At 30.2% G+C, this 24,324-nt stretch overlaps 3 protein-coding genes and 1 pseudogene across 9 annotated transcripts; 2 read left to right on the forward strand and 2 right to left on the reverse strand.

Moving 5' to 3' along the window:
• The first annotated feature begins 1,360 nt into the window (after window positions 1-1,360).
• Window positions 1,361-3,004, forward strand: LOC122513611 (transmembrane protein 256-like). Its single transcript, XM_043630031.1, has 4 exons — window positions 1,361-1,611; window positions 1,930-2,083; window positions 2,223-2,338; window positions 2,710-3,004. Exons 1-4 carry the CDS (start codon window positions 1,522-1,524, stop codon window positions 2,851-2,853), a joined length of 504 nt encoding a protein of 167 aa, XP_043485966.1. The 5' UTR covers window positions 1,361-1,521; the 3' UTR covers window positions 2,854-3,004.
• LOC122513629 lies at window positions 2,510-2,629 on the reverse strand (annotated as a pseudogene).
• A 3,278-nt stretch (window positions 3,005-6,282) lies between the features above and the next one.
• LOC122513613 (E3 ubiquitin-protein ligase TRIP12) lies at window positions 6,283-21,958 on the reverse strand. Of its 7 annotated transcripts, XM_043630034.1 has the most exons (26): window positions 19,635-19,906; window positions 18,993-19,217; window positions 17,785-18,123; window positions 17,318-17,623; window positions 16,088-16,174; window positions 14,112-14,469; window positions 13,818-14,011; window positions 13,552-13,725; window positions 13,037-13,413; window positions 12,647-12,931; window positions 12,179-12,559; window positions 11,886-12,058; window positions 11,618-11,792; window positions 11,306-11,528; window positions 10,986-11,223; window positions 10,470-10,875; window positions 10,173-10,361; window positions 9,892-10,077; window positions 9,618-9,809; window positions 9,223-9,428; window positions 8,217-8,639; window positions 7,729-7,981; window positions 7,404-7,649; window positions 6,999-7,328; window positions 6,609-6,927; window positions 6,283-6,483 (listed from the first exon to the last, which is right to left on the reverse strand). In XM_043630034.1, exons 3-26 carry the CDS (start codon window positions 18,092-18,094, stop codon window positions 6,287-6,289), a joined length of 6,228 nt encoding a protein of 2,075 aa, XP_043485969.1. In that variant the 5' UTR covers window positions 18,095-18,123; window positions 18,993-19,217; window positions 19,635-19,906; the 3' UTR covers window positions 6,283-6,286. The 7 variants fall into 7 exon arrangements, with proteins under 7 accessions (XP_043485969.1, XP_043485968.1, XP_043485972.1 ...); XM_043630033.1 differs by lacking the exons at window positions 18,993-19,217; window positions 19,635-19,906 and adding an exon at window positions 21,713-21,958; XM_043630037.1 differs by lacking the exons at window positions 18,993-19,217; window positions 19,635-19,906 and adding an exon at window positions 21,168-21,545.
• Window positions 21,959-22,043: 85 nt separating this feature from the next.
• Window positions 22,044-24,282, forward strand: LOC122513615 (NADH dehydrogenase [ubiquinone] 1 alpha subcomplex subunit 9, mitochondrial). The gene is made up of 7 exons (XM_043630043.1): window positions 22,044-22,278; window positions 22,400-22,608; window positions 22,800-23,093; window positions 23,212-23,378; window positions 23,477-23,605; window positions 23,690-23,879; window positions 24,000-24,282. Exons 1-7 carry the CDS (start codon window positions 22,239-22,241, stop codon window positions 24,177-24,179), a joined length of 1,209 nt encoding a protein of 402 aa, XP_043485978.1. The 5' UTR covers window positions 22,044-22,238; the 3' UTR covers window positions 24,180-24,282.
• Window positions 24,283-24,324: the final 42 nt, after the last annotated feature.

The following is a 24,324-nucleotide window of genomic DNA, read 5'->3' on the forward strand; positions in this document are numbered from 1 at the left end:
TCTTATAATGAAAAATATTTGATATAGTTCAATAAACAAATGAATGAAATGAAAATATTGCAAGAAAATGCATTACATTTGTTGCATTATTTAATTTCAATTGAATTTTGTTATTTGATATTAAAAGTGCGACGTGTTATTAGGTCATCGAGGGAAATTATCTGCTTGGACGTTAGATTAAATGTGCTCGTGTAATATTATGCAATGAACTCTAAGTTCATCCATGGTTATACGAGCTTGAATACAATTAACATTAAATTTAAATTAATTTTTTTATAATTCCATATTAGAATCATAAACGAAATAAAAGTTAATTTGCAAAGAAAGATATGAGATATATTATCTTTTTGCACGTTGAAAATGTCCAATGCAGTTTTCAGGGATGAAGAAAGAAGAGGCTAAATGCCGAAGAGGCCCCCACTTAATTGTGGCTGAAGAGGGCAACTACATAGACTATTGAGTTATTTTCAAAGGTTCAACGACAAGTTAGAACTTTTCGAGAATAGCTTTCTAGTCATATTTTATATTTTATTATATTATATTCTTGCTCGTCATTAATTTGTAGTTGTAATTGGAGATGATGGACCATTCCATCTCCTTGGGACACCAAATGTGTGTCTGTATCGTCTAAGAGATGCATATGTGTTTAATTATAGAGTCATAAATATTTAAATTCTCGTAATTTTCAATTTTCTAGTTTGATTAATGTTTCGTAAATATTATAGTAATTTCTCTTTTCTTGTTTCGTCTTTTAAATTTTTCATAATGTTCGTATTTTATTAAATTTCTAATTTTTCTTTTCTTTATAATGCAATTTAAAAGTCTTTCATAATAATTATTAGATATTATTTTTTTTTAGTAACTTGATATTTGTACTTTTCCTTTTTTTTTTTTATATTTATATATATACTTTATGTAAATGTAAAATCACGCGTTTAAAATTAATTTTATTGCAACGGTAAATAGTAATTAGATAAAAATAAATAGACAATTCAATTGAAAAGTGCATCTGCGAATTGGACGATTTATATATCAGGCTATTGTATCACTTGATTGTATGATTAATATAGTTTTCTTCTTGTTACAGGTGATCATCGTTGGATTTAACATCAGTCCTTTTTGATTTTTTTTCTATTTGATCGCCTTGAATGGAGACCTTTTAAAATATACGTTTAAATGCATTTCTGAAGGCACACACGTTTATACATTAAAAATTAAATATAATTGTTTCAATTTCTTTTACAATATAACTATACTATATATACTATCCAAGAATACTGTATTCTTTGATAGTACTGTACCGTCATTGCATTAAGTACCTGCTATCGTCCTCTGGTGGTCTCGGTAATAACTATAATGAAACTGGGTAGATAAAAAAGGTGACTTGTAAGTTTCTATGTACTTTTGTATTTTTTGTATGCACATTTGGATCGCATATCAATTAGTAAGCAATATTGCTTGAACTTAAGTGTAGTTTGACGTTGTAAAAACAATTAGATATTTTGTTTACAATTAATTACAATGGGCTTTTCGGACACAATGAATTACATTCTATTTACCAACCCCATTAGTTCTGGAACGTTTTTACTTCTTAGAGGTACAGCAAGAATGGTGAGTTAGGTCTTTTAAATTTATTTATTAACCGAGTTACTATTTGAAAAATATATATTTTCTATTTTTTATTTCCAAAACACACTGATTAGATAATCAGTTTTGTTTCTATTTAGAGTGCTTAAATCATATGAAATATAACCTGCAATAAACATAAAGGTATGGTACTTCATATGTAATTATGTATATAAAAATAATAATAATAATAATAATAAATTTGACAAATGTAACAAAACTAACTGTCTTAAAGCACAATATTATTATACTTATCAATTTTCACTTGTGTAATATATCATTAGATTAAAATATATATTATAGGCAGGTGATTATATAGGCTTACAACCTAAACAAGAAATGAAGCTGCCACAGACTGTTCAATTATGGAAATTATCATCAGCTGTAGGACCTTATGTCAAACTTGCTGGACTTAGTGGAGCAGTCGCTGTAAGCTTGGGTGCTTATGGAGCGCATAGTAAGTTGTACAACAATCATCATTAAATATAATTCTTTATCGTTAATTCTTTTGATAAAAGAAAATGAATATGTTAAAATATCTGCATGAAAAATGTTACATATGCGTTGTATAAAAATTATTTTTCCTTTGGTTTTAGACATTAATGCAGAAAAATTCCCAGAACAAGCAAAAATATTCGATACAGCTAATAAATATCACTTTTTTCATACGTTAGCTTTACTTGGTGTACCTCTTTGCAGAAGGCCATTATTGGTAAATTTTTATTATTTTTTTTTGTAACTTTATTAACCTCTTGCACTATGACAAAGTCGATGTTTCTTATGTTAGGAATGTAAAATGTATCATGAGTCTTATACATTGTTATACTTTATCTTTATTATTCTCCCTTTTATGGGTTTGAGACTTCGATAACATACCTCTCTGAGTCAACAGCAAATGGTGTTCCAAAGTGGTCACCCATCCTTAGTACTAACCATGTCCATCGTTGCTTAACTTTAGTAATCCAACGGGAACTAGTGTTTTTAACGAGATGAGGCCGTTGACACGCACCTTGTTATAATGCAAAGGATTGATAATTGTTATGTATATACGTGTATGTACATCTTTTTCTCTTGAATTTACAGGCCACAATATTCTTCCTCAGCGGAATAATAATGTTCAGCGGCAGCTGTTACTATATAGCTTTTACTAACGATAAACGTTTTTCAAAAATGGCTCCATTTGGTGGTACATGCCTAATATTGGGATGGTTATCTCTAATTCTCTAAATATACGATTATCTTTACTTGTTTAAATATCATAATAGAAATATATATTTATTGCAATTTATTTTGAAGCGTAAGAACGTATTTTAAGTTTATGATATCTACTGGTAAATTAATTTCCGAGAATAAACATAAATAACTGTTTATATATAAATAAAATGTTGATATAATATATTTCTATGTTAAAAAATAAATAATTTTTAAGTAATATATATATATATATTTTGTAGCACATTATTATGCATGTCACATATTATATATATTTGTAAGTATATTATTACCAATTATAAAAAAGAATTAACTTCTTTTTTGGCAAGTGGGTTCCTTGTATTTACATTAATTGAAGGCTTTTTTTTTACAAAAAAGAAAAGAAGAAAAAAAAAGTAAAGTAAAAACAGAAACTATTTCGCATCGTATGTAAAGAAAAAGTTTTTTTATACTAATGGATTGATATAAATATAACTTTGTTTATAATATTAATGACATGTGTTTGAATTGTATTTCGAAATATTACCCGTTCTTTGTAATGTATGTTGCATGCGTATAAGACTTGTCGATCGAACATATTTTATTTTTATTTCCCGTTCATGCTATTATTGTATTTTTACGTATTACCTTATTCATCATCGCATAGCAGGATAAAAGGGCACAATCAAAAATAACTATGTACCTTATAGATTATGTTGATTGCAGAGCACATGTAACATTGCCTGATGTAGTACTTATGTGTTTTGAATGCACACATCGACAACATATATCACGTATTAAATATTATGGTGGTATGATATTTGGCAGCTCTATTTATCTTTCTTGTTATTTTTTGTTTAAAGTATATTTAATAAACTACAATAATAATAATAATAATAATAATAATAATAATAATAATAATATATTGAAATGAATACACAACTTTTGCTAATCGATCAAGACGTGTATCTTATAATTGCACTGAAATAATTGTATACTAAAAGGAAAAAACAATTTATGGCCTGCGTTAGCAATGTTACATGGTATAATTAATTGTAATAACATGATCGAAGTAATATTTCTTTTCACTTTTCTTTAATCATCTTCATCTTCTTTTTTTTTTTCTTCTTCTTTTTCTTTTTCCTTCTTCTTCTTTTTCTTCTTGATAAAGAGATGTTAAAGTGATGCACAATATGTTACGGTATTTAGGTACGCACGACGGTTATAAATTTTAGCACCCGACTATTATCCCATATATCGCAAAATTGTCCTTTCTGAATCTCCCTCGGTTACGCTTCAAAATTTAAGAAATTAATATTAATGTACATACATTGTATGATCCGTCTGATATACCAGCTTCGCTTTTAATCGATAACTTTTTTTCTCTCTATGTCATATTTTATACAGAGTCTTACAATTTTCACACACATTAGTTTTTTCTTTTTTTTTTTATTATTTTTATTATTATTCATCGTTCTTGTTTGTTGTAGTTTAGAGATTTTTATTATTCTCTTATTCCCCGCAAATATGACTCTTCAAGTGTCTCTTAGTTGGACGTAAGATATGTTTCCATCTATTTGTGGACAACACACCGCACAAAGGGGAGAACAAAACAATACATGTTCTTAGACGATGCTGGCTGCACCCTTTTACACAGAGTTTCATTAAGTAAAATAATTTGACTATCTTATTTAGAATAAAGATATCAAATAATATATATTAATAATAATAATAATTAATTAATTAATTAAATTTAATGATACATAGGTAATAATTGAAAATTGTAATATATATATATATATATATATATATATATATATGTATATAGGTCTATATATATAATATATATATATATATAGAGAGAGAGAGAGGAGAGAAGATTGTTGCACAAAATTAATGCAATTCTCGCAAATGCCGTTAGGTAAAAAAGCGGCGACGAACTTAAAGAGATCGGATTTATGTATATGTGTATATAAATATGTATAATTATACATATGTATATACATATATATATAAAATATAAGAAAAAAGGGCATGAAAGATTGGTGATAATGAAGATGACGATGATGATGATAATAATAATAATAATAATGATGATAATAATAGTAATAATAATAATAATAATAATAATTATGCTGCCACACATTGACATTATTAACGCGAGTTGGCATTGCAATAAAGATGCAGTGATGAAGCATGTGCCACCTACTGTTCAGCAGTAGCAGCAGCAGCATGTATTATTTATTAATTTATTTATTTGCTGATTTTAGCTCATAAATTCCTCGTAGATTATGAGGCATATAAGATTGGCGATACACATGGCGATGCTTAAATGCATCACTGATATAAAATTTACTTAGATCTAGTACACGTCCTCTGGGAGAGCTAAATTATATTTATACATATTTATGTGTATAATATATACATATATATATATATATATATTATACATATACATACATATATATACGTGTGTATTGTTATATCATAATTTTTATAGCAATATCAATTTTCTTGTTGTTGCTGTTTCTTTTCTTCTTCATCATCTTCTTCTTCTTCTTTATATTTATCCTTTTTTTACTATCGTAATATAAAGTATTTATACGTAAACTTGCATTTCATTAAACTATATTTACATTTTCCTCTTTCTGGTTTCTTCTTTTTCTCATCTTTTCTTTTTTGTTTTTTTTCTTTTTTTTTTATATTATCATTTTACACACACACACACCAAAGAGATAAGTTTCTAGAATCAGGTTGCGCACTTAAGCTTATCCTAGCGCATTTATTTCACCACAGAAAAATAGAGAGATAGAGATAGATATAGATATTAGATATATAGAGATAGAGATAGAGAAAAAAAAATCTACTCGTGGTGAGACTTTAAACCATCATCATCGATATTTCGTTTTTTCTTATCTTGCATTTCTTTTTGTTCTTTTCTTTTTTTTTTTTCTATGAGAAAAAATTTCTATGTATATCACATTCCGAAACATATAATAATTAATTAATAGTAAGATAATAAATATATATAATTTTGAATTTCATAATAAACAATATAGTCCTGGAAAATGAAAAATAATTAAAACAAATGTTGTTAACTAATGTATACAATAACTAATGTATACAATATATATATATATTGTAGAAAGAAAAAAAAAAAGTATAATAGTAATAATAATTTTTTTTATTGTTTAGTTATCGTTGCTAAAAAGATTTGATATTTTTGTTTTTTTTTTCAAAGAAAAGAAATTTTGTTAACAAAAATCTTTTATATATATATATATTTGATAAAACCTCTTCTTGGTCTCTCAACCTGAATATATATGTATAATAATAATGAGATAGCGAAAAAAAATAATGACCGAGTAAATGAACGAACGAATGGATGAATTAATGAATGAATAAATGGATGAATGACGACGTTGTCTGGTGGCGGCGGCGGTGGTGATTCTTTTTCCCAATCCATTTTCTAGGAAAGGTGGAATGAATGTTGACCTTCTTGTGCTGCTATTCTCAATTTTTCCCGCATTATTTCCAACGTAGTATAATCGGGTAATTTTAAATAATTAACGCAAGTCATTACGGATGGTAAAAAGTCATCGGTTTTCATAGACGGATCAAATGTTTTCCGCACTATCGTTAACGGTGGGGTCAAACTTTTAAAGCCTGCGAATAAAGAGATCGTTAGTTGATAAAATAAATAATAAATCAAATAAATATAATCGATTGATTGTGTAATTATTGAATTATTACTGTAAGATAAAAAGAAAATAAATAAATAATGGAATTACCTCCAACAGGTAATCGTGGCGACCCGGTGACAAATTGAATAAATTGTCTTTGTTCTTCGCTATCATATTTCGATAAGACTTCAAATAAGAAACGTATAGCACGAGAATCTGGAGTATAGCCATGATCAGTACGGCAACATTCTAATAAGGTTTTTGTATCCCATTGGCCACCACCTTGGGTGTGTCCGCAAAACACTGCTTCCAATTCTTCGGGGAAAAATAATCTCAATTGCGCAGGTGGAAATACGGATTCGAAACCTTCTCTAAATGCTTCCATTTGTCTAAAAACTCCCTCGTAGAGGAACCAATGTGTTACTAACTGTAATATAACACATTATATTAATATTTTATATAAATAATAATTATTTTTTTATTTGTTTATTTGTAAACCTTGATATATTGATCCAAATTATGAATGGTGACAGGCACGTCGCTTCCTCCTTTCCTCAATTCAATATTTTCGTAGCCTGGTAATTCAAAGACAAGACCAAGCTCGGAAATAGGACAACCATCTAAATCGAGCGCTTCAATTCGTTGTGCTTTTTCCGTTATTCTTAAAGTTTGATCCTTTTCTATTAATTCTTTTCGTCTAACAACTTCTTGTAATTTCGTTAAAGTACGATGTATATCGGGGCAAACGTATATTAAATCTGTTAAAGTAAGCGTATGTTCTTCTCCCAATAACCAACGATAAAATGTTAAACTAAATGGTAGATCCAACTGAAAAATAACAATGATGTATAAAAATATATTATTACATTTATATTTTAATTAATATTGAAATCGTAAACGTACCATTCTAGAGTCGTATATTGCTTTTGCCATAAATTTACCAAGAAATTTGAATTTAGTTTTAAGTTTAGCCAAATGCGATACTTTAGTGCTCCATGGTATCGGTGTCGCAAAGAGCCCATGCATAGGATTAACGTAACCCATATCTGTAGGATTGGAACTACCATGCCAAAGATCCAAATCAGCACGTTGAAGTTCTTTAGAGACTAGCGCATAAAATTCTAAAGTTGGGCCCAACCCAGTTCCGACCTAAGAAAACATCAACAAAATTAATACAAATATAAACTGTGCGTATGTTATTATGTATATAAGTGTTTATAAAATGAACCTCGTTAACATATTGCACTTCAAGAAGAGCTTTACTAGAAGCTAAATCTTGAATAACTTGTTCAGCTTGTTTCAAAATATCCGTTCTAGAAATAGTTCTTTTTCTTCTTTCTAAACGAGGTGTAACACGTTCTTGACTATCAGATCCTGATAATTCCGGAGCAGAATCTAAAAGACGTTGTAGCGCTCTATCACGATCGAAGGATGTTGCGTATAACAATAACTGCCTTGTCTCAAATGGGAATAAAAATGGGCTATAAATAACAGATAATAATATGTTAAACAAATATCACAAAATAAGCACGTTACGTGTGAACGGGTGATTGAAATTTTTTTAAATTTAATTTTATTCCATTTAACGGAAATAAATAATATAATAACGAAAGTAATTTATTAATCGTTAAACACCAAAGATTTGTTCGATTGCTATTTTAGGTGTCTCATTCACGTATGTCGTTTATAATAATATTAATTTATAAATAAACTTACCATACTGTTGCTATTTGTTGTAACCATGATGGTAAATTTCCAGTCATAATAACTAAAGGATCCTGGAGTTGTCTGCTGGCTTTTGCCGCTATCTTGTTATTTATAAAATCTTGAGGAGACAATAGACTCATACTTTTTAAATGAGGAAATAATACACCCCAATGACGATTTAATGCATGTAGAAGCCGCAATAAACACAAGCCATCTAAGGAAGCATCGACGATAGTTACTGAAGGTGGCAATGATGGTGATAGGTAAGGTGCAAGTGGACATCGTTGAGCTGGCACTATTCCTTCTAACCAAAGACTATCTTCTTTTCGTTTAGAACTGATCTTTGTACTTTTGCCTTTTCCTTTTCTACTACCGCATTGCGAACTTGATCCTGGCTTGGATGACATTGTAGCTTCGTCCTCTGGCACAGGTCTAGATAAAAATATAAATGTAATGGCAACGTTTAAAAATAATAATATTTTACAATTTTTCAATTCTTAGTAATTGGTTTCTCTCTTGTTTCTTTTTTTTAATTCTAAAAGAAAATTTATTCATTAATATATATATATAGGCAAATATCAAATATATATTATTATAGTTGTAATAGTCTGTTTTTTTATTTTTTTTTTGTTGAAAAACATTTTTAAAAACATAATGCTGCTTGTTTCTACAAACTTACATCGAAAGAAGCAGGAATAAGAAAAATTTGATATACGGTGTATATACATTTTATTCAATATGATTTTTGGCAGTAACTAGAATCTTATTTTACCGCAAAACAAATTTTAGCTAAACAAGACGCACACATATGTTATATATGTATCCTTTTTGTTTCTTTTTTTTTTTTAAATATCAAAAAGGCAAAAATCTCACTTGTATATTATACACTTGTCGTAAACTTCAGCAATCATTTCAGACGTGAGTCAAAGATCAAGAGTATCCTTCAGAAATAAGCCACATATAATTATTGCCAAGGGGGTACTTAACCATATTAAAAAATAAACTTAAACAATACCTGTAATATATTGTATGGGTTTGCACCCATACTGCGTCGTGTCCCAAAGGTGGTTCGCCATCTGCTTCTGCTTCTGAATGATCTATACCAGAACAACCAAATTGTCTTACTGCCTGGTATACGGTCATATTAAAAGGTAATACTTCATCCCCTATTAAAAATTGGAGCTTGTGCTTTGCAGAGCCTTGACTTATAACAACTGCTGCCTATAAATTAAAAATGAAAATAAAAAACAAAAAACAAAAAACAAGAACGAAGAATTTACATTTTAGGAACGAAAGCGTACGTGTGAAATAAATTTTACAAAATAGATAAAAATAAATAACAAGCATAAGACAATTTGTAGTGTAAATGAACAGAGATATTCATATATATGTTATTTATTAAATACTTACCAAAGTATCATCTATATCATCTTCACTATTATCGTCGTCGCTAACTAATGATTCCGCATCACGTATTCTACCGTATCCGCGAACCATTAAATATCTTTCTATTGCTTGCACTAATGCAAGAGGATCAATTTTTACAGTACCACCCTTCCATTGTTTTAAGTTATTACAATCTGGATGCCGTTGAAGGTTGCACTGTAAACGAAACAATTACAAGATTATGTTATATTTATTTTTGTTATAATTTTTCTTTTATTATTTTTTTTTTTTTATTTACCTTTAATTGATGTGTATTAAAAAATTTAAGAGCACTAGTTCCTCCACGTCCAGCACCAGATCCAGCAGGTAAATCATGAACCTTTACTGGAAACTGTTCTAATTGGGCAACACAACTATTTAATTTTGCTACAAGAGCACCGAATGCTCCAGGTTGAAGATCTATGAGATTGTTGTCTTGCTGTATCTGTAAAAAAGATTTGTAATAAATTTAAAATTGAGATTTTTTTAAACATTTCATAATATATTAATTTAAAAAAAAAAGAAATAATAATTGCTTACAGTAGACTCCGCAAATCGTTGCCAGAACATCCGTAAACGATCATAACGACTTCCAGGTGCGTCAGTGGTTGTGAGGTAGTTCAACAATGCTTTTATAAGACCACTATAATTCATTTCAAACGGAGATATATCACTTTCTAATACGATATCTCGTAATTCGGTAAGCGCTGAGAATATTTCATCTAATAGCTATCGAACAGAAACAACAGAAGAAACGAGAAAAATAATGTTTTAATTATAATAACACAATAACAACAATAACAAGGATTATTATTAGATTATTTGATTATTACTTACATTTGATTGTAATCGTTGTATTGCGGCTGTAAGTCGCGCAAGAACCGTTAATGCAGGGTGCGTGCAAGGTGCATCATCTTGATATCTCGTTAAGAATTGAGCAGCTTGTTCACGTACCCATGCTTTAGCCTTATCCCGATTACCACCTGATAAATTTGGATTACTTGGGGGTTTGGATAAACTGGTTGATGAACTTGTGTCTCTCTTATCACTAACACTGCTTGAAGATGATGATTTTCTTCCCCATCTAGCTGGATTAAGATTTCCCAAAAATCTATTATTCTTTTGGGTAAAACCGGTGAAAAGTGATTCTGGTTGTTGAGTTTGTTGCGTAGTCGTACCACCCAATCTAGAGAACCGACCTTTTTTGTTCTGACGTTTTCTTTTTAAAACATCTCCGATCCTTCTAATAAAATAACAGTATTAATATCGTAGAAATGAAATAAAATTATAATAAAAGAAAATCGTAAACGTTAGAGTTTATTTAATGTTTATGATAAAATATTTCGAACTTACAGATGAGCACTTGGCGGTGTAGTTGCATTATCTACGGGGGTATTTAAATCGGTTCTACCATGTGTATCCATCGTTGAGGTAAGGTTTGGTTTCATTTGACATGTCGCAACTGCACCAAATAATATATTACCGTTTGTTGATGGAGAAGCAATAGGAGACGTAGCGCTACTAGAGGACAACATCATGGTGGAAGAAATAGGTGTAGATGGACCTGGTTGTGGACTTGGTAATGATGTACCTATTTTCAAAACAATATATTTTCATATTTTCACTATAATTTAAGTCATTTAATTAAAAAATATGATGTTATTAATACTAACCAGAAGAGCACTTGGGCGGTGAAACTCCAAGAGGTATTTCAGGATCAGCTAACTGTCGTATTTGATGTAAAACACCTTCACGATGGAAATGGACCCCAAATACTTGCGGTAATCTTTTCATTAAGATACTTGCCATTTGTAGAGCTCCTATAACTATTCTTAAATCTTGTGATGCTAACATTCCTGCTATATGCGATGATACTACTTGATTCTTTAAAACATCCTAATGAAAATTACAATATAAAAATTATTATTAACTAAAAATTGATATAATATATAACAGATAAATATAATTATATTACTTGTACCAACCTTTAATAAATCAGTGGAGGCATAATATACCATACGAAGAAGTGCACGTAAACATTTGCATTTTACAGCAGGGCCGGCTGAACTACTATACACTTCATAGAGTACAGAGAATAAAGTTCGTATAAAAGATACCAACCATTCATTAGTTTCAATTACTGGAGGTACTAAATCCATACTATAAAATAAATCAATTTATTTATTTAAAATTCACATATGCTTAATATAAATATTTAAAATTATAGAAAAATAATATAAAAATGTTAATTACCTCGATGAGCAAGTAGGACTTTTACCCTCTACGGGATGGGCATTAACTCTGCGAAATATACTTCGTGCCATACCAATGTCCTCGTTAATCTGTTTCATCACAGTTAAATCTATCGTGTATGTTCTACCTAAAGTGGATAGACATATTTCATCTTCTCCATTTTGAAATGCCATCTGAAAATAATTCATCGAATATGAAATGGCAATAATAATAGATTTTTCCATATAAATAAATATATATGTATTAATTAATTGTATTTAATTGGTACGGACAATAATTACTTTTCATAATACCTCAATAATTCTAGAATCAATAGTGCTGAACGGATGGCAACAATGTCTTTCATCGCGCCACTCCCAATGGACTGTTTCTTGTTGACTACTGGTCCTTTCGAGTAAACTATTTACACTGAATATACCATCGGTTGGTAGTGGAGGCATAAGTTCTTCGATTAAACAAGTTATTTCAAACCATTCTTGCGGCGAACGTGGGACTAATTCTACATCTTCAGTTTTTATTTCCAAAGATCCGGTTAAAAGATAACTTAACGTGAAAGCTATATTTTGTTGTAAAAGCAGCTGTGCCAGATCAGGACAGCGATTTGATATCACAGATAACATTCGTAGCACTGTTATAAAGTTGCCAATACTGTTTACAGGTGGTGTAATCATCAGCTGAAATATTAATAACATTTAATACGCTAATGTTATATAAAAGGAAGTTATAAATAAAAATGTAATAATATAATATAATCTACGTACCAACTGTTGTAAATTTTGCAGAAGTTCCGCATTTATAATTTTATGTAACATAACTGGATCGTGTTGAAAGCTGTCGACAAGTCGACTGAATGCTTGACAAACACATTCAACACTTTTTTTATCCTGATTTGTCAGTCTGTTTGTTAACAATGGTAAGCTTTCTGCGACTAGATGAAAATCGTCAGGATGAAGATTTTGACAGCAATTGGCTGTGATCGTTAATGCTGAGCGTTGAGCCGTGATATTGAAGAAATCAACAAATTTCAAACAAGCTGACACACCACCCTGTAAATCAAATAATACAAATATATATATTGTAATTTAAGTTTATACAATTATAATGTATATTTTAAAGATGCAAATATATAAAAAAAAAAAAGAAACACATACCGCGTGTAATATTGTTTTGCTATGTCGACGAGACAACATAGCCAAAGCTGTTAAACATTGTTCAGCAACGTCCATACATTCAATTGATTCTAACTTCTGTAGAAAGACTGGCACTGCATCAACAACAACGGTAGAAGATCGTGGTAAAGCTTCCATCATGTATGTTAAAGCACGACAAGCATGTGTCATTATAACGAAGTTGTGCTCTATTCCAAGTAAATTAATTAAAGCTGCGACCACTTGTTTAACAGGAAAACCTGTTAATGTATCTTCATTTCCCATAACAAGGATTTCTCCCATTCCTATAACGGCTTGTAATTGCTCGCCTTCGTCATCAACAGCTTGTAAACCAGCAAGAAGTTGTTGTGCTTTTGCAGCTGATTAAAAGGAAGAAAAAAAAAAATAAATAAATAAATAAATAAACATTTCATAATAGCATAAGTCAAATCTGTTTATATATTCGATAGAAATATAAGTAATGATTTATTGAATATAAATATTACTTATATTAATACCTGAACTTGCTCCCATACTTCTATTTAAAAGATGTTGCATTCGTGAACCCAATGCACCAAATACATGAGGAGGTAAACCTCTAGCTTCTAATAACGCTTGTAATCTACCAACTTCTCCATCATCGCTTTCACTGTCTCCTGTTGTACCAGATAATCCGGATGGTCCTCCGCTCGCTTGTTCGAAAAGTAATATATTTGTTAATGTTATTGATTGAATATACTGCGAGTTAAAATTAACTTTATATATATTTTTTTTGTAACTATACCGGTAGCAGACGTTACAGCTGATCCTGCCTCGTCTTCGCCTGTTGTAGTAACTAATTGGCTACCAGGAATAGAAGATGATACGGATGTTGGCGTAGCACTGCTAGTAATAGATTCATTCCCTGACATTATATTTCCTGTACCGCCAGAAGTACTTTCCACCATTGATTTTCGTACTCGTGATGAAGAGCGATGTCTATATCGGAACATAAATTATATTTACATATCAACGTTAAGTAATGGTTAAATCAAAACAAACAATACAGAAAGTGTGTTCGAATCGAGAAAACTGTTACCTTGAACTAGAACAGGAACCCGTTGTGGAATCTTTTTTATGATGCTTTCCTGAAGTCTTGTTACTCGATGGCAGTTCCTTAGGTTGTTCGCTTAACAATTTTATACGCGAACGAAGTGGATTTTTTTGAGAAGGATGAGGGTGTGCAGGGGTGGCAGTAGCGGTGGCAGACACAGCTGGATTGTTAGTGGCTGTTGATGTAATGCCACTAGTGCCTGCCCCGTCATGTGCCAACGCCCCCCCGCCACTCTCCACAGAATTACTAGCTGTGTTACCCACTCTGACGTTGGACTTCACACCCAAGATTTGACTACTCGTACTGCTACTTGTGCAAGTCGCACCACCGTGTGCTTTGGACCCTAAAATATTTTAAATTGCATAAAATTACTTATTGTTTTACATTTAAAATATAATATAATATGGTTTATCTTTTTCCTTTCTCTGTTCATTTTCAGATATTATTTATTTAAACTTTAATATTTATCATATGATAATCTTATCGCCTACATCAGAAATGATGCTACTTAGCATGTGTATACATTTTTCTATTTTTATTATGTTACATCTTATTCCTTTTTTTTTTCAGATATATCGGTGCATGTGAAATTTTAAGATTTGTGCTGTTCGTCTCTTAACTTTTCCTGAATAATCGTAAAACTCAAACATTTTCGTAAGTTAAATATTAAAAAAAAAAAAGAAAAATAAAATAAAAATAAGAATATTGAAATTGCGAATACATTTTATTAACTTTTGTATAAAGAAAATTATGTGCAAGCCAAAGAAATATATACAAAATTATTTTTAACAAATTTTAGCTCTCATATTCTGTTGTTTTTTAAAGAAGTGCTTATGATAAGAAATATAATATACAGCAATGTTAAAATTTTTAAAATCTAAACTAAGAAAAAATATATGACTCGTCGAACAATGAGATAATTATTATGAACGAAGGAAATATATAGGCATGCTAAAAAAAGAAAAGAATTGAATGAACTTAAATTAACTGATTATTTAATTTAATAATTTAGACATGAAATTTTTATAAGTCGCATAGTAAAAATTCATTCGTGTACATCGATGATACATGATAAAAATTGATTGTAATATTATTTTAATTTATTTTCCATGTACAATAGAGCAATACGCTTTTAAAAATATATTACATGTGTTTAGTCATACATTTTAATGAACATATTATGTAATAATTTAGTCACTTTCAATATTTGTTTAAATAGTGTATAATTTTAATATTTATCTTTTTCAATTGTTTATATTTTAAATTATAATTGCAATGATGTGATAAATAATTTAATTTTTGCTTGGCTAATTAAATTAAATTAAATTAATTGTTGTTTATAGGAAAAGATTCCATTGAATTTTATTAAATGTTATCAATTATAAAAAACTTCACGAAAATGTTTGTAAATAATGTATGCAAATGATATTTAATTAATATCAATTATTGCGACATTATCGTTAAGAGTTCAAATTAATTAATTTTATATTGAAATAAAATATTTTCTATGAGGAAAAATGATATTAATGATTTAATTAAAAGTTGTGTGTTAAAAACTAGTAAAAAAAAAAAAATCAAAAATCAACAGTTTATAATTTTGTTTTATTTCTACTGTCCACAGTAGAAATGAACTCTGAATAATTGTACATGAATTGCACTTTTTTTTTTTTTAGTAAATATATACATATAAATATGAATAAAAAACATAAATATAAATATAAAAATAATTTGTCTCGTGCATAATAATAGAAGGAAAACATAATTTTTTTTCAAATATTGTTTGAATGAGAGAAATGAGAGAATTGCATGTATATTGGTAGAAGGAAGGTTTATACAAATGTAGTTGAATAAATGTAGCATATCCTTTTCTTTATAAATATCTACACCTTTTTTTTTATTTATAAGAGAAAATAAGGGGAAGCGAGAAAATGTGGTACGAATTGTGTACTCCTTAAGCTTACCTTCTTGACGATATGTTTGTGTTGATATTGGAAAAAGTGCTTTGACAGCAGACACAAATCCTTCCAGACATTCGTTCATCTTCTGGCCTAATGATACAGTCTGATCTATGACTCTTATTTTAATAACACTACCTTCTTTATATTCTCTTTTTTTAAATGATATTTCTGATAAAATTCTCTCTTTCCAAATAATTTTGAAAAAAAATTTATCTTTTCCCTAATTCGTTTATATATTTTTATAATATATGTAAGGAAATTGTACAATGTGTTATTGCAATGTTCATGCAAGATATATTATTTGATTTATATATATATTATCAGTTATATATTTATTTAAATTAAAATAAAAGTAAAAATCAGACAACAAAGATTGTTATAAGAATAGTAATTAATGTTAAATATAAATTTAGAATTAATTTCATGTCCCCGCAGTTCTCTGTTTTCTATAAGTCAGTATATAGGACTTGAAATATATCGACGTGTATCGTATTAAATGTTAAGAATGTTATTGTATAAATCGGACAAATCAAAATAACAAAGATGATTATATGCGTGTAGCTATTATACGAAAGCATATTAAATCATTGGAAACATTATTTTCTGCGCATATATTACGCTCTAATTTAATATAAATTATGTAAGTGTAAATTCATTAAATATTCAATGCATAATTAAATGAAATATTTAATAAATAAAATAAAATGTTTGAAATTAAAATGCGTATTGCTCTTAAAAGGTCACTTAATTATTGCATGTTATCAACATCATGTTGGTCACATTGCCAAACACATACGGTAGATGTAAATTTAATATATAAAATTGATCTTAATATGCTGCACTTGTGCCACACCACATAATACATATATATGTATATGTATATATATATATATATATATCTCATTTTCTTTATGCTTCATAAGTTGATAAATATTAGAGTATAAAAATGGCTAATTCTAAAATCTTATATAATCTTTTATATAAGAACTAGCATGTTCTTTCTCTTAATCAAAATCAATCTACGTTCGCAAAACAAATAATATAATACATGTTGATTGTCGAGTATATGAGAAGAATATTTTTTTTTCTATTTAATAATTATTTCAATAATGTGATTATATTCTAATTAAAAATTATATAAAATAATTTAAAAAAAAGTTTATATAAACTATATTTTTCTTTATATATCTTTACAATCAACATATTATTAAATATAAAAGTAAATGAACCAACCTCTTTCCCTAGATGTAGTTGAATTGCTAGAAACAGGAGTAGTGCTCGACGACGACGCCAAGTTGCTATATGTTGAAGATGATTTTCGATTACTATAGCCACTATTTAATGATAAGTTGTAGCTACTGTTCGCTTGCAATAAAGCTGCTGAATTTTGTGGAGTACGAGAACGAGTTCTGGAAGCCACGCAATCTATAGCCGTCAAGTTTAACTCTGGTAAACTGGTCCTCGTGTTGCGGACTCTTGTATTACCGCTAATACCACAATTAGACTGCTGCACCTTGTGTTGCAGTCTCCAATCTGTATCTAAATGTGAAAAGAATTTTTAAAATTAAAAATAAAATTAAACTACAACACATAAGAGACATGTATTGAAAATGAATTAAAACAGAGTTTCTGAAGATAGCCAAAGAAATTGCTATGCTCATCATAAGCTAATGTAACATATGTTTTTTTTTTTAAATTACCTAGGAATGGTCCTAAACCACTTCCATGATTTCTACGTTCACCCTTTATCTTTTCCTCTCCTTTAGAAGTATCTAGAGAATGTCTTTGCGTAGATGCGTTGTCAAGTTCCTGAGTTTGTTGCGGATTGCCAATAGTTTGTCTACGTCTTTTCTCTTCTACCGGCACTGAGATACCACTACTACTTTGTCGCTTTCTATAACCGCTTGTACCACTGCCCGAGCTTTTCTCTCTAGTTTTAGAGGTCCCCGCTGAAGCACTGGCCTTCTCTACAGACCCCCCTGACAACAACTGATCTTGTTGATCTGCCATAGATTAATTGACTCATGCCACTATACTGCCTGTAACAAAGGTAACAAATTATTATTATTATCATTATTATTATTATTATTATTATTATTATTATTATTATTATTATTATAAATGATTAATGTATTATTGTAAAACACTATAATGGAATTTTACGTATACATGAAACGTATGATTTGTATCTTTAAATTTGATTGAAAAAATATATAAATATTCTAACCAAAATATGTGCATATATCAACTTGATCTACAAACAATAAAATGGTTATTCTGGAGTAAGTTAGCCAATGTATAATCTGAGGATCAATACATATCTTTGTTCCCAATTACTAATACACTACAAATGACGAAGAAATTTTCCTAATATATATCACAATAAAGAACTTGAAAGTATTGAATTATTTTTTTTAACAAAGCAGTAACATTTCAACTATCTAATCAAACGATATTATTTAATCTTAATCATTATATAGAAAAGAAAAAAAGAAAAGAAAAGAAAAAGGATAAAAAAATCATAATAACTTCTTGAGACAAGGAGAGATACAAAGGAGAACGAAAAGGAATACTACTTATACGTATACGTTTTTCTCTTATAATTTATCCAATAAGGCTTGTTTGCTAGCTACTTAATTTTTTTTGAAATGAGAGAGGAGAGTAATGGAAGGGAAAGGGTAAAAATAGAGCTTTGGTAATTAAAAATTCGCTCTTCGTTTGGAGCTTGTTCTACGAGAGATACAGAGAGAGAAAGAGAGAGAGAGAAAGAGGAAGAAGGAAACAAAAAGAAAAAGAAAAAGAAAAAGAAAAAATAAGAGGACTGGGGTGAGGAGGGGGAAGGGTAGGGGTGGGGGAAACTCTGAAGACTTAAAAATATATATATATGTAGTATATAATATATACAAACCGTGTTAAATCGGTGCGCAGGGTGATAAGAAGAAGACCGTGACTACTGAATAACACGCAATTAATGTATTTCCTACGCAGCGAAAGAGATAGTAATATGGTAAAGGCAGAAGAATCATAACAAACACTGTAACTGAAGTCCATCCGCGATAAGGGTAACAATGCAAAATTGTGCCATTGACATCATCTGTATGGGGGCTCGGTGAAAGGCTTGAGATGAATAGTCCTAATAACAACAACGGTCGCGAGATAAATGAGTATGACGAAAATGATCGAAGACAGATAGAAAGGAATTTAACAAAGAGACTCATATAAGCAGCACGATCCACCATTTGCTTGCAAGCAAGTAATGGAGGACGAGTTCTTTTTCCAACACTACCTCCTCCTCCTCCCCCCGTTCCCCCGATCAAACCCACCCCACCCCGCTAGCCCTCTCCACTCCCACCCCACCTATCTTTCTTGGAGCCTAATGGATGTGTGTGTTTGTGTGTGTGTGTATTGTGTGTATACGTGCTGTATGACCTCAGGTACACCAAAAAAGAAAATCCCTCGCGCATGAGGGCAAAAACGACCGGTCCCTTCCCCCCTGACCCTTCCCCAGCCCCCTCAGAGGGGATGAGACTATTGTCGTCGTGCGTATTACCTGAATGTCGGTAAAACATGCCCAGGGCATTACGAGGAATTGTTAATTCTCTTCTCTCTGACTGGGAAAAGCTTTCACGATAGCAGTCAGTCTATGTCCTTCCTCGGAATACATACATACGTCTATCCCACTGTCAAGGAACAGGACGACTCTCTTACGCGCACGCAAACCTAACTGACTAAAGTATATGTTTGTGAGCAGTTATCAACCAATGTGTGCTTCCACCCCTCTTTCTCCACCACTTCTCCTCATCGTCTTTTACTACCACACAATCTCCTTCACTCCCACCCCACCCACCCCTTCCCCACCTCTTACGCACACAATAAAGCACACATCGAAATACACGCCAAACGCGCACCACCGAGGTAAACTGAAAGCACGATTTTGTACGAAGAATGCGACGAGGCTCGTTCGTTACCAGCAGCGGGGTTGGTTGGAATTGGAAGCACTGAGATTACTCTACCACCGATTTCCCCACCGCCAATCAAAACGATAACGTCACATGCGCAATAACGACAGTCTGCGATGCGCATCAACATTAATTCTTTACGCGCGATTATTTGAATCTGCTTCGAGATATATCTGATTGGCGTTTTCATTGGAATACGATATTTAATCGATTATTTTTTGGAGAATTTCTTCGGATTATTTTCATTCTCGATACCGATTGCAAATGATTTTTTCGTTTATATTTCTACAAATTGATATTTATAATATTGTAGGATTCGTTATTCGTCGGTTGTTTACAAATATATGAATCACTGCGAAAAGATAAAACGAAAAGAAAAAGATTACTTCTATTCAACGAATAATTGAAAGTTAAGAAAAATGATGCAATAGAAATATAGGAATGTTATCAGGATATTATTCGCCATTTGTAAATCGACGGTAATTGAATAGAAATAACAGTTTGTATGTGTATAGAAGATTCGTTTAATGACCATTTTACTTATACTCTATGTAAATACACAAAAATGAAAAATATATAATTTAATAAATAATTTCTTTTAATCGTGAAATGTGTGTTCGACGAAAACCTTATCTTTTTAAAAATAAATTTCACGTATTTGTACAACATGATGGATAAATTTTTACAGACCGTGGAACGACATCTCTACATTTCCATTAGAAATACGTATTGTATATTATCGCAGTTTTAGTTTCCATGCATATTGTAAATGAACTTGAATGAACACGTCACAAAAATATCATTACTTTTCTCCCTATATCTTTGGACATATGTATTATATAAAATAAAAAAAATAAAAAAATAAAAATTCGCGTACACGAAACTCTGGATAATACGCGATGCAATATCGCGTAATAAAAGAGATAAAAAGAAAAAGAATAAGAAGAAAAAAAAAGAAGAAAGAAAAACTAATATCACGCGTTTAATTGAAATGAAATATGAAGTTACACATCGATTGCAAGGAAAGCGAAGGAGACGTATAATATTGATATTCAGCTGGCTAGCTCAGGTTACGTTCAAAGCGGAATCAGTATCGTTTCGGATATTTGCATGTCGAGTTTTACCTTTTTTCATTCGTAGAATGCTTGCCTGATACTCATTTAATATGATATTCTAATTGTTCGCGTTAAAAATATTGCCAAATATTGATTAAATCGACGAATTTAATCGCGAAAGAATGAAAAACGTTCGTTAAAAAGCACGCAACTTGACAACGATGATATGTTGTAATAGGATGTCGGATGCTGGTTCTATTGTTTGACCTCGGGTTGAACGGAGTAACCACGATTGGCTGAAAACTTCATTTGGTAGTACCCAATTGGTTGCTTATAAACTGAACAGTTTTCTCAAGTTGTTGTATCATAACAACTTGAGATTAATCAGCTGTGTACCGTAAATCACACGATTAATTCAACTTTTATTATTAATTACCGACACATGACACATTATTGTGTGTATGTATATATATGTATATATATGTATATATATGTATATGTATATATTTCTTTTTTATTTTTTTTTTTATGTTTCTCTCTTTCTCTCTTTTTTGATAGCACATTAGTTTTTTTTTTCTTTTCTTTTTTTTTTTTGACAGCTTGCATTTACTCACCGAAAAAGGGAGCTCCTCCCTGGAAGTCGGACTCCAGTTACGCAATGCGATGCGCAAAGGGACACGTGAAGATACACAGTGAGCTGTCAAGTCGATCGAGTGTCGTCTGCTAAAATATTTTAATCATAGATTATATTATATACAAGATGTTCCATCTACTAAGAGAAATGAACATGCGGGCTAATTTTCATTGGTTAGTTTAAAACAACCAATCACCGTCGAGAACGTGGGATTTACATATAATACGAAATTTAAATAAATATTCATTTATATTATTACTTATGTATGTATAAATTATAGACGTATATATTCGTCTTTTTTCTTTTTACTAATAATATAATATATTACTTTTTCATAGATAAAATAACGAATATATTTGTGGCTATTTAAATAATAATAGTCAAAAGTTTTGGTGACGTTACATTGGCAATACTTTCGACACTCTGCTACTAAAATAATGAACAGTCTGTAAATATTGAACATTAATCTTTTAGACTAACCTTTGTTTTACAATCGTTAGTCAAAAATGTCAGGTGTAATTTTAAAGAATTTCTTTCAGACATCAAGTAAGATTTATATTAACAAATCAATATCATTAACGCATACTGATCTATTTTTTATACCATAAATTATATTCAAGTATAATTATGTAATAGTAATCATTTCTTGATTTATTTTATATTTTAGGATTGCAAACAATACATTTTGCTAGTATCGTTGTTCAAGGGAATAATTATTCCAATCAGCCACGCATTATTAAAAATCCTACTACAGCTTCTTTAAAAAGAGGTACTGGAGGACGTTCCTCCTTCAATGGAATAGTATGTACAGTTTTCGGTAATAATGGTTTCCTTGGACGGTATCTGTGTAATCGCCTTGGGAAGATCGGAACACAGGCATGTCATACTTATGTGTACAGCGTGTATCAAAATAAGTAAGAGATATAGTCATAGTCTAACTGGATCATTGTTCCATTATTAAAGCAATGGTTATTACTATGTAGCGACATTTACTATATTGTAATAGGAATATATCTTTAAATATTTACCCATTTAAATAATATACTTATTTTTTCTATTTTTTTTAGTTGATTCTTCCATATCGCTCAGACTATTATTTTATTCGGCATCTTAAACTTTGCGGTGATCTTGGACAAGTACTTTTCCATGAATTCGATCTACGGGATGAAGAGTCAATCCACAAATGCGTGAAACATTCTAACGTAGTTATTAATTTAATAGGTAAAGATTGGGAAACTAAAAATTTCTTTTACGAGGATGTACACATCGAAGGAGCCAGACGACTCGCTAGGATTTCCAAAGAGGCCGGTGTCGAACGTTTTATTCATGTTTCTTCTTTAAATGTATCTCCTAATCCTAAGGTAATTAATTAAACAAATTAATTAATGTGATAAATTTAAAATCAATCGTCAAGAGTCTCCCCTTATGAGATTTGTTTAACTTTATGCTAATAAATGAATTATTTTTCATTTGTATAAGCCATTGATATTGAAAGAGGGTTCGAAATTTTTAAAATCAAAATGGTACGGTGAATGCGCTGTTAAAGAAGAATTTCCCGAAGCAACGATAATTCGTCCATCGATTATGTATGGAATGCAAGACAGATTTTTTACTTTTTACAGTGAACCATGGAACCAACAATTTTTGTACGTGTGTAATAACGTATCTATGCTCATGCAAATGCCTTTACGTTTTTGAATATTTTTATCATTTTTTTCTATTCATACATTTTATATTACGATAGACTACCAGTACTTTGGAAAAAGGGTGAACAAACGGAGAAACAACCAATTCATGTATCCGATGCGGCTAGTGGTATAGTTGCAATCATACAAGATCATAATACTGTTGGAAAAACATACCAATTTGTTGGGTACGTATCTGGAAACAGTTTAATACGATAATAAAATGTTAATTATATTTGTTTAATTATGGTATATAAATAATTTTGTTTTAGACCGAAAAGATACAAATTAAGAAGTTTAGTCGAATGGATTCAAAGGTCTATATTGGATACTTGGGATAAAGAGTATGGTCAGGTATTAGATCTAGATTACGCTATGCTCTTTAAAGTGAAAGTATCTTTATGCGATGCTTTTGGAGTTTCAAATCGTTATAACAATTTACATTGGGAGGGTATAGAAAAAGTACGTATTACTTTTATCATTTATATAAAGTACATTATTTCATTTATTATTGCATATTGTGATAATGAATTAAAAGAAGATTTCAATAATTATTTGGATTTTATTATCTGTTATTTATAGGATAGCACAACCGATGTTGTTTTGAAAGATCTACCTACGTTAGAGGACCTTGGTGTTAAACTTTCTCTCATCGAAGAACAAGGCGCATGGGATTTGAAATTATATCACAAACATAGTTATTATGATAGATCCCTTGATGAATGTAAAGCAGTACCACCGCCAGAAACTATACCAATTTAATTGACATCAATATTTGAAATAATATTATAGTCGTGATATGAAATATGAAAATGTGATGAACACATAGCAAATTCGTTATCTAAATAAATTTCTGTACATCCCATTCCAATAAATATACATTTATCACAATATATACGACAATAAA

This window comes from Polistes fuscatus, unplaced genomic scaffold (assembly GCF_010416935.1).
Source record: "Polistes fuscatus isolate 324 unplaced genomic scaffold, CU_Pfus_HIC Scaffold12, whole genome shotgun sequence".
Taxonomy (NCBI): Eukaryota; Metazoa; Arthropoda; class Insecta; order Hymenoptera; family Vespidae; genus Polistes; species Polistes fuscatus.